We start from the raw sequence: 10733 nt of genomic DNA, 5'->3' as shown, positions 1-10733 counted from the left end.
CACAGTGAACGATGGTAATCGTTTGTGGTCTCGCACCTCACTGTCGCTTTCGGGATCCGACACGTGTTCTGCTCGAATTTACCCTCAACAAAACTAATAGATGAGTTTATCGAAAAATTGAGATCATCTAACACATTATAATATGAATTAATATAAAATTGAAATTTAGTTGTTTTTCTTTTCTTTTTTGTTAAACCCAACAAAGACCTACTGCCAATTTTGAAAATTATAAACCCTATTGTACGCTTCTCTGTCTTTCTCTGCGCCTCCGTTCAACAATTTCCCTATCACTCTCTCTTGCTTTTCGTCCGTCGGCCGCCGATTGCCGCCGTCTGCCACTGTCCGGCCGACGCCGTTCTTCCGTTTGTTTCTCTGATCGTTTACAAGCCCTCCCTATCAGTCTCTCTTTTACACATCGAAGCGAGGCGGCGGAGATGGCGGGCGGCCGGTCGCCGTCCGTTGTGAACCGTGGTTTTCTTCTTCAGCGGATTCAGTCTTGTCGACATAAATGTCCCACCGTCGACGACATCGTCGACCATCTCCAGTCCACTTACAGGGACTACCGAGGCCTCAAGAAGGCACCGTTCACTTCAATTGTCCAACAAACCCTCGACTCGCAGTTGAAAAACTGCCCTAAATCTACTCCCTCTACTTCCACACCGAATTCGATCAAGCGCCGACAACTAGGTTCTGAAGAACAAGACCCCAATTGCGGCCGTGAAAGTGCCATTCAGAAGAAGAAGCAGAAGAAAGCCGACGTAAGCGAGCAGAGGTTGCAGAGTATGGAGAATATGCACCTCAGGAAGATACAACTCAGTAGTCAGGATGATCCTTCTTCATCTTCTTCGTCGTCTTCATCGGATTCCGATAATAGTGGCGATGGAGCGGTATCGACATCGGAGGATGCTATATATGGAGAGAAATTCGAGCCCGAATTTGATTTGATGAAGTCGATGCTTCGAACATCTTATATCGAGTCGAAAAAAGTGAAGCCCGAGCATTTAGAGAAGAGTGTGGAATTGGAAGTTGCCACAGACAATAAGGTTGCTGAAAAAATTGACGTGGGAGGGAATGCGAGCAAGGGGCTATTGAAGAAGGAGGATCGAGGCTCTCTTAATGGGACAGAAACAGGGGAGGCGAAGGAGGAAGGGCCCAGGTTTAAGGATTTGGGAGGCATGAAAAGTGTGCTGGAGGAATTGAAGATGGAGGTCATTGTGCCGCTCTACCATCCACAGCTGCCTCAGTGGTTAGGGGTTAGGCCCATGGCCGGAATTTTGCTACACGGACCCCCTGGTTGTGGGAAGACGAAATTGGCTCACGCCATTGCGAATGAAACTGGTGTGCCTTTCTATAAGATCTCGGCCACGGAGGTTGTTTCGGGTGTATCAGGTACATGTTCATCTTGCAACAATAGTAGAAATTGCGTGTATTATAAATATATCACAACAATAGTAGAAATTGTAATATATCATGTTATGCTTTCTTACACGGTAAAATCCTAGAGTCATCAGAGTTGGACATTTTATCTTGGAAACCTAATTTTAGGATGGCACCCTTTAAAGTATCATAGTTGCACATGAGTAGAGGTTTTAAGCAGTGTTTTAAAAAGTGCGCCCAGGCGCTAGGCAAGGCGAGGCGAAATGAAGGAGGCGCGCCTTCTTGAAGCCCTCGAAGCGCAAAGCGCTGCGCTTCAGGGGCTTCTGTAAAACTATATAAAAAAAACCCTAATACTTGAGTTTAGGGTTTTTTTAAATCTCAAAATGGGCTCAAAGTCCATAATCTTTTAAATTTCCAATCTAATAAAGGAAAATATCTTAATCTTTCCATAATCTTTTAAATTTTCTCTCCCTCCATTTAGGTGAATCCCTTTAATATTATGTGATTTCTCTCTCTTCCTTCACATGGAAGGAAATATTTTTTCTATAACAAAACCTCCACACAAAATCTTTCCATCTCTGTCATTTCTCAACCTGTTCTCTCTCTCCTTTTCTCTTGATAATGTTTGAACTTTGAATATTATTTGGCTTTTATATGTTATATATGTGTATATATACATTTTTATTTATCTTTATATATAGTGCGCCTCACGAAAAAAAGGCCGCGCTTTAGTGCGCCCCGAGCTTTTTAAAACACTGGTTTTAAGAAACCATCATGGGGTTTGTTAGTGGTACTGGATTATGTGATGAAAGTTAAGGAACTTTGGGGAATGTGTTCAAACTCCATGTAGTCGCCTATGATTGTTTCGAGAGATTTATCGAGCTACTTGTAAGCTCACTTGGATACTCATGGTATAAAAAAGGTCGGGGCTTTAAAACTGAACTTTTTAGGTCTAAATGTAATTGCTAATCTATGTCGTTTAATATTGATTTTTTCATAGTTCCAATACTTATATTTTCTTGATAATCATATCTAAAAATATAAAGAATCATATCTAAAAACTTATATTTTCTTGATAATAAACAAACTTAATTTGAGATTGTGCTATTTTTTTCTAATATATATGTAATGTGTCCATTAAGTTGATGAAAAGATTTATCTCTTAGAGTAACTTTGGTCAGTTTTATTGCTATTTACAAGTTTCGACTTGTAGAGCTGCTTGATTTTTCTCTTTCAATGTTGTAAATGTTCTTTGTTTACTCGAAGTTTTTTATCCCTCTCTTTGTATTGGTCTCAATGCTACAACGAACAAGTTATTTTTTATGTCTTGAATATTATAAATATTCTTTTGGGCTTTTCAGGTGCATCAGAAGAAAATATTAGAGAGCTCTTTTCTAAGGCCTATAGGACAGCACCCTCAATAGTTTTTATTGATGAGATTGATGCGATTGCATCAAAGAGAGAAAATCTACAAAGAGAGATGGAGAGACGGATTGTAACACAATTAATGACTTGCATGGATGGTTTCCACAAGCTTGTAAATTCTGCTGATCCAAGCTCACAAAAAGATAATTCCAATGTTGGACCAGGCTACGTTCTTGTAATTGGTGCAACCAATAGACCTGATGCTGTTGATCCTGCATTAAGGAGGCCTGGCCGTTTTGATCGTGAAATTGTATTAGGTGTTCCAGATGAAAATGCGAGGGCTGAAATTCTCTCTGTTCTTACCAGCAACTTGAGACTGGAAGGTTCTTTTGATCTTCTAAAAATAGCTAGGGCAACCCCGGGGTTTGTTGGAGCTGATTTGACTGCATTGGCTAATAAGGCTGGTAATCTTGCCATGAAGAGAATAATTGATCAAAGAAAATGTGAGTTATCTACAGATTTTGTAGACGAGGAATATAAAGAAGATTGGTGGAAGCAACCTTGGGTTCCTGAAGAGATGGAAAAATTGGCTATAACCATGACTGACTTTGAGGTATCAAATATATTTTTGTTTTAATGATGCTTACTTCATGCAAATTATTCATCTTTTAAACGAATGATATTGACTATTTTTGTCATTTCTCTTTTATCCTGTGATATTGTGTAGGAAGCAATTAAAATGGTGCAACCTTCCTTGAGAAGAGAAGGGTTTTCTGCAATTCCCAGTGTAAAATGGGGAGATGTTGGAGGCCTAGAACAACTAAGAGCAGAGTTTGATCGATATGTGGTTAGACGTGTAAAGTATCCCGAGGATTATGAGGTATTTATTTTTTGTTTCTTCATTTATATTTGGAATGTCATTATTTTTGTTTCCTTTTTGCTTTCCCCCTAGATTTTTTTATTTTTTATTTTGTTTGTAAGAAACAATTTCATTGATGTGTGAAATTACAAAAGCCCAAGAAGGGTTTACATAAGACACTTCCAATTAGTCAAGAGGAAAGTATAGCTATAGTGGTGGAAAATAGGAGAAGTTTTACACCAAGTGACAACTTTGTATTCTATAGCATCAAAAAACCTCTCAAAAGTTGTTGCTTATCATTGAAGGTCCGCTAGTTCCTTTCGCCCCAAATAGTCCATGTATAAAACTCGTCCAAAGCAATTCTTTTTTGTTTTTGAAAGGGTGCCCAACAAGAGTGGCATCAAGGAGGGCAAGAGGATCATTTGGCAGAACAGAACTGTGGACCATCCAAAAGAGTTTAGAATTATCCTTCAAAAAGCAGAAGCATAGGTGCAGGTGGTAAAAAGGTGCACTTGTGTTTCCAATCTGACCTTGCAAACGGTACACCACTGTGGAGAAAGAGCCATGTAGGGGAGCCTTTTTGTAGCTTGTCATTTGTGTTGATGGTGTGGTGGCTAAGCTCCCAAAGAAAAAAGCATACTTTTTTTGGGCAGATACCCATCCAAATAGCTTTGTAGAGACTAGATCGGGGGATTTGGCCTCGGTGTGTGAGATTCCTAGTGAGAGAGCATGTGGAAAAAGACCCATTTGCCTCCAATTTCCAGAGAAAAACATCCATTTCAGCTGTCAGATGGACCTCAGACCCTCTAGCTCTTTCTTAATTGCCTAATTTCTTCTGATAGCAGTCAATTGAATTAGAGAATTTTTTTTTTATTTATAACACTTCAGTTTAGGTTTTTTTGAGTTTCACACCCCTTAGTTTTGTAAATTTCATTTACAAATATTTCATTGATGGTATGAAATATACAACAGGCCACATGAGCAATTGCAAAAAAGCCTTCCTGCTTGTAATAAGATTGTTTAGAGAGTAACTATTAAAAGTGGAATAGAATCATTTACACCAATGAAGAGCTAAGAGAGTAACTCTGTCAAAAAAGATCTCAAAGGGGAGGTTTTTGTCATTAAAGGCCCTATTGTTCCTCTCCAACCAAATACTCCAAAAGGAAGTCCTTACGAATTGGGTTGATAATATTTCTTACCTATAAAATATAGTGTTCCTTTTTCATCCCTCTTTTTTACTGGGTTGATAATATTTTCATGGTTTATTTTTACTAAATTTTGTCATTCTTTACTTGAACCAAAATTTAATTTTTTTGAATTGTTCTAGGGCTTCGGTGTGGATCTAGAGACTGGATTCTTGCTATATGGTCCTCCAGGATGTGGCAAGACACTAATTGCTAAGGCGGTTGCAAATGAGGCAGGAGCCAATTTCATTCACATTAAGGTTTGATATTTAAGTGACTCCAAATTTAAAACAATAGCTTATTCTATTACATATTTTGAATGCATATTTTTTTTTTTTTATAACGATGGATTTATGTGTTGCATAGGGGCCCGAGCTGCTAAATAAATATGTTGGAGAAAGTGAACTTGCAGTTCGTACACTATTTAGTCGGGCAAGGGCATGCTCACCATGCATTCTTTTCTTTGATGAGGTATGTGACTCATGCTTTGCTGTTTGCCAGTTATTGTTGTTGACGATCATTTTTGTAAAGGGTTTGAACAACTAGGAATATATATGTATATATATAATACTAATTACGGTAGTCTATGACATATTTTTACCCCTTGGTTTGTGGGGATATCTCATCTCCTCTTTTGTTTTCTCTCCTTTTGATAATGAAAGCTTAGTTTCTTATAAAAAATAATACATATTTTTACCCATGAAGTCAAACAAAACTCAACTTTCTACAAAGGTTTTAATGTTATTTAAATGTTTACCTTTTAAATCGCACTTTCTAGCAACTTTCATCTTCACCTCACACTTTCTTTTCAACTATTCCTTTTTTCTTTAAAGAAAGAAAACAGAGATTTTATAAAAAGGAAGGAATCAAGTACAAAGTAGTTGACAAAAAAATCAACCTAAAAAACCATGGAGATTACAAAAGTCTTCTCCAATAAACACTAATAAACAAAAATCATAGTTACAATGAAATTTTACAGAAGCAACCCCAAATAGAGAAGCTCTAAAGCGAACAATCTTGTAAATTTTACATTTTCTCTAGAATGGTTATGAATTAGTGGCTGATTGATTGAAGAAAGGTTTTGATTTATGATATTTACATTTGCAATTGTTTGTAGGTCGATGCTTTAACGACAAAACGTGGTAAAGAAGGGGGATGGGTTGTAGAGCGATTATTGAACCAGGTTGGATGAAGTGCCATGTTATTGATTGTTTATGGTTTTCTTGTGCTTAGCCTCTTTATTTATTATTAATTTATTATTTATTATTTTTTCCCCTTTCTTTTCTTGTTCTTTGTGGTTGACTGGACCTAGTTTTCCTTTGTGCAGTTACTCATAGAGTTAGATGGATCAGAACAACGACGAGGTGTTTTTGTTATTGGTGCTACAAATAGGTTATTTTTTTTTGAAGTATTTGTATGCTTTGGTGATCTGCCATTATAATCTTGATACTCATTAAAGTTTATTTTGATAGACCTGAGGTCATGGATCCTGCTGTATTGCGACCAGGTAGATTTGGCAAACTTCTTTATGTTCCTTTGCCTGGTCCAAGTGAGCGAGGGTTGGTCTTAAAAGCTCTTGGAAGAAAGAAGCCCATTGATGTCAGTGTAGATTTACTTGCAATTGGACAAATGGAGGCTTGCGAAAATTTTAGTGGGGCTGATCTTGCTGCTCTGGTTTGTTTTGATCTCTCTGAGTTTGCAATATCGATATTATATGGTTAATTATGATTCCTTCTTTCTTCAGTTTACTTGGGGAAGGGAAGAAGGATAAGAAGCTCAGACCCAGAACACGACGACACACCAATTTCTAGAAATGTAGAATGTTTTCCTTAATAATTTTTTTACATAAGATATATAATGACATAGTAATACTTCTAAATAAATTAATCATACATATTGAACCTAACAATTCTTGGTGAAGGCTTTGACTGGGTGTAATGTTTTAGAAGATTCTTGATGAGGCTTTGGCTGGGATAATGTAGGATTGTTGCTTAGAGGTGTTCAGAAGGCTGATATTAAAAGAAGTTAGAATCTAACAAAAACAAAATAGAATGTGTTTCATTAATGCATAAGGACAATAGTACAAAATTCGTTACCCCACCTTCAGTGATTATTTTCTGCCCCGACTTTTCTATAATGCTGCTGAATTGGTGGGGTATTCTGAATCTGTTCCTTTTGGCTTCGGGTTGATCTTTGAACTGGTCTAAGATGTCTCTGATTGGTATCAATTTTGGTCAAGTGGTGGTTAACAGATGGGAATGAAACCTAGACTTGATAAACGGAGGAGTCTAGTCTTATCTAAAGGTGGTAGATTCACTTTGGCCCAAACGATTCTCAATAGCATTCTAGTGTACTTCTTTTCTGTTCTAAAGGCACCTAAAAGGGTGACTATCACAATGGAAAAATTGACGAGGGACTTTATTTGGACGGGGGGAGTTATAAACAGGGTAGCCGTAGCCATCTTGTCTAGTGGAAATGGACTTCATTGCCTCAACAATTTGGAGGTGTTGGGGTTGGTTCCTTGGCAAAGAAGGAATCATGCCCTCAAATTTTTTTTTAACAAGAAACACTTTTCATATATGAAAAGGAGAAAAAGTTTAAGGATACGAACTCCTATAGGAGTGAGAGAAAAAGAGAACAGACGAAAATAGAAAGTAGGCTCAATAAGTAGCATTACAATCAAAGTAAGAGTAATTACAAAAGGCAACTACAAACAAGACGATCCACCAAGACGTGGGACACAGAAAAGAGAAATTTTAAGAGTCTTTAGCTTTGGGTTCGCCAACTTTAACTTATGGAAATAAATCTTTGAGTTTCCCAGAGAATTTGGCTTGAATTTCAGCTAATTCTCTAGTCCAATCAGCTTGTACCCCCATTATTCTTCTAACATTAAAGCCCATTCGTTGCAAAGCCTGACAAGCCCAGAGTTGGGAAAGGTTAATATCCAATTGAGAAGGAGATAGGCTAGAGATGTATTTTAGAGAAGAGACGATGAATTCTTTAGATGTATTCAAAGGATTGTCATCAAAGGGAGATCCATGCAGCCAAGATAAACCTCTCAAAAAGAAGAACTTCAAATAAAGATGACGCCCTCCTCCTTTCATGGTTATGGAGGTTTGCTCACAAGGGAATAGTATTTGGCGTTGGGTGATTGCTAGGATCTACGGGCTTCAACCTCATAGGTAGAGCACAAAGGGAGCTAAAGGTTCAGCCAGAGGTCGTCGTTGGGTGGATATTGTAAAAAATAGTCAGATCTATATGAACTTGGTGACTGTCAAAGTATCCAACGACCATAGAGTGTGGTTTTGGGAAGCTGTTTGGCTTGATCCTTCCCTCCCCATTTCCAGAATTTTCTCCCTATCTTCAAAAAGGCTGCACGATTGCAAAGTGTTGGGAGGAAATTAATCAATCTTGGAACCTTGGTTTCAAGCGGTCTTTATTTGATAGGGAGATTCCCGAATGGGCTTTGTTCACAGAAAAAACAGATTTATTTCAATGTGGGATAGGCAAGGATAGAATTTGGTGGAAGTCAGACAGTAGTGGCTCCTTTTCAGCTAGATTAGCTTTTGCTTCCCTTGTTAGACCTTTGGAAAATTTGGATTCTTCGGTGGTCAACACAATATGGGTCTTCAAGGTCCCAAAGAAAGTCAATTTTCCTCTGGTCCTTTTTTACAGAAGTGTTAATAAATACGACTGAGAAACTACAAAGGCATTTCCCTGACTGGTCTCTCTCCCCCTCTTGTTGCCTTTGTGGCAGCAGGGAAGATTCCATGGATCATATTTTTCTATACTGACCATACATGAAAAAAGGATGGTCTTTCATTACTTCTAGCTTGGGTATCTCCTTTTGTTTGCCTAGAAAGATTTATGAATGGCTGCTGGAGTACTTTGGTGGATCACTCCTTAAAGGAAAAGCACAAATAGTCAAGAACTGTGGACCTCAGGCTTTATTATGGCTTCTTTGGAGAGAGGAATAGTAGGCTTTTTGAAGGAAAACTTTCTTCACTAGATTCTTTTTGTACTAGTATACTACACATTGCTTCTTGGTGGATTACAAATCACAAGAAATTATTTTGTAACTATAGCTTTAATTCTATTGTAAACGTTTGGAAAGCTGTTATTGTTTAAACTTTGGGAGGGAGGTTTCTCAACCCTGAGGCTGTCCTTACTTTTCTCATGCTGTTTTGAATATAAGTATCTTTATTCTTTTGTTTTTTGGATAAATAGACAATTCATTAGAGAAGAAACACAAAAACAGCCTAAGGGACCGGGGACGAGAAGACCTCCTCCACCAAGAGACTAACAAATCAGCGCTCTCCAATCTTGTAGAATCATAGAGAAGCTGTAGTTACAAAAGAATTTTGTATTTCTATGACACCTCCAAGAGGCTGTAATATGTACACTATTACAAAAAGAATCGAAAGACTTAGTTTTAAGAATGAATAAACCACCACTCAACCCAAAAGCTTAAGCTAATGGGTTGGGTAAATTTAATTCATTTATATGGATTCTAATACTCCCCCTCACTTGTGGGCTTGGAAAACAACATCAAGACCCAACAAGTGGAAATTATAATAAATGGAGAGGAACAACAATGCAGGGGTTCGAACACAGGACCTCCTGCTCTGATACCATTTTAAGAATGAATAAATCACCACTCAACCCAAAAGCTTAAGCTAATGGGTTGGGTAAATTTAATTCATTTATATGGATTCTAATACTTAGACTTAACTAAAGATATGAATTGTGTCTTCCTTCAAAAGAATCGAAGGACTTATACTTATCTTTGTTCAAAAGAATTAAAAAGAGAGAATTGATGGGCTGGCAGGGCTTTAGTTTTTCATTTGGTTTCTCTTTCATCTGGTGTGTTTGTGGTGTGTTCACCGCGTGTCAGAAGGCACACTATTTTGCACGTTCAGCGTATCTATGTTCGGCACGTGTTCTAACGTGCTTCCTAGGTAGAAGGAGAATCGTGAAGGTCTGTTTCTCATCTTTTTTATCATGACAGATGAATGAAGCTGCAATGGCTGCTTTGGAAGAAAAATTGACATTAATCGGAAGTAATTTGGATTCAACACCATCGCCATGTACCGTCAAGATGTCACATTTTGAGTGCGGATTAGCTAAGATCTCTCCATCTGTGTCAGAAAAGGTACTATTTGCCTCTCTTCTTTCTCATATTCAAACCCAAAATATTGTTAAATGTTGATTTCTAACTATTTTTTTTCCCTTTCTTCCTTGGTCGAAGCAAAAACAATTCTATGAGATTTTGTCAAAGAGCTTAAAAGCTGCATAGTGGACGGAAGACAATTCTACAATATACAAAATGATAAATTGTATGGTTGCTGGCAAATGTCAAGTGTTGAAAAGGCAGCAAAAAGAGTTGACCCGAAATGTGGGCCTCCTTCTGTGAAGGGAGGGGGAAATTGTTGTTATTTATCATCATTTTTCTTTCCACATTACAAATGACAAACATTATTTGCTGTCACAAAATTTTGTTTAATGTCAATGCAAAAATGTACTTTCATTCAGGATTATGAGATTATTTATTTAGGCCATTATTTCTCTTTCCACATTATTTGCTGTCAAAATTTTCACTCCATTGTTTTCATCTTGAAGCAACATACTGATTCTTCAGTATAAAACTAGATATCAACCATCATAGGTGGTTGATTGGTCTAAAGAGGCTAGGGTTAATTAAGAGGGAATGAGTTCAAATTTCAGGATGATCACTCCCCTTAGGAATTAGTAATTTTTATGTGTTTTCCGACACCAAATATTGTCAAGCAGCCAAGGTAAAGTGGGTCACTTCTATTCGGTTTGCTCTTCTCCAATATTAGAGGTCTCATATCCTTTTCTTCAACTCATGAGGGTTATTTTGAAAAACTAACTTCTGTTTGATAAGACTGTGAGTTTGAATGTCATCAACAGGGAATTCTCCATGTTAT

The 10733-nt window shown here is 37.5% G+C and overlaps 1 protein-coding gene across 2 annotated transcripts; it reads left to right on the top strand.

Moving 5' to 3' along the window:
• The first annotated feature begins 217 nt into the window (after positions 1–217).
• Positions 218–10316, top strand: CDC48C (cell division cycle 48C). Of its 2 annotated transcripts, none has more exons than XM_088122295.1 (10): positions 218–1389; positions 2739–3355; positions 3470–3622; positions 4929–5045; positions 5152–5256; positions 5903–5968; positions 6113–6177; positions 6258–6459; positions 6530–6600; positions 9794–9934. In XM_088122295.1, exons 1-9 carry the CDS (start codon positions 435–437, stop codon positions 6554–6556), a joined length of 2307 nt encoding a protein of 768 aa, XP_087978421.1. In that variant the 5' UTR covers positions 218–434; the 3' UTR covers positions 6557–6600; positions 9794–9934. The 2 variants fall into 2 exon arrangements, with proteins under 2 accessions (XP_087978421.1, XP_022152355.1); XM_022296663.2 differs by lacking the exon at positions 6530–6600 and adding an exon at positions 10034–10316 and having other exon boundaries at positions 220–1389; positions 9794–9937.
• The last annotated feature ends 417 nt before the right edge of the window (positions 10317–10733 follow it).

This window comes from Momordica charantia, assembly GCF_013281855.1.
Source record: "Momordica charantia cultivar OHB3-1 chromosome 1 unlocalized genomic scaffold, Mcharantia_2.0 BLBB01000001.1, whole genome shotgun sequence".
Taxonomy (NCBI): domain Eukaryota; kingdom Viridiplantae; phylum Streptophyta; class Magnoliopsida; order Cucurbitales; family Cucurbitaceae; genus Momordica; species Momordica charantia.
Note: the sequence above shows the minus strand (reverse complement) of the source record. Positions and strands in the feature narration are given on the sequence as shown.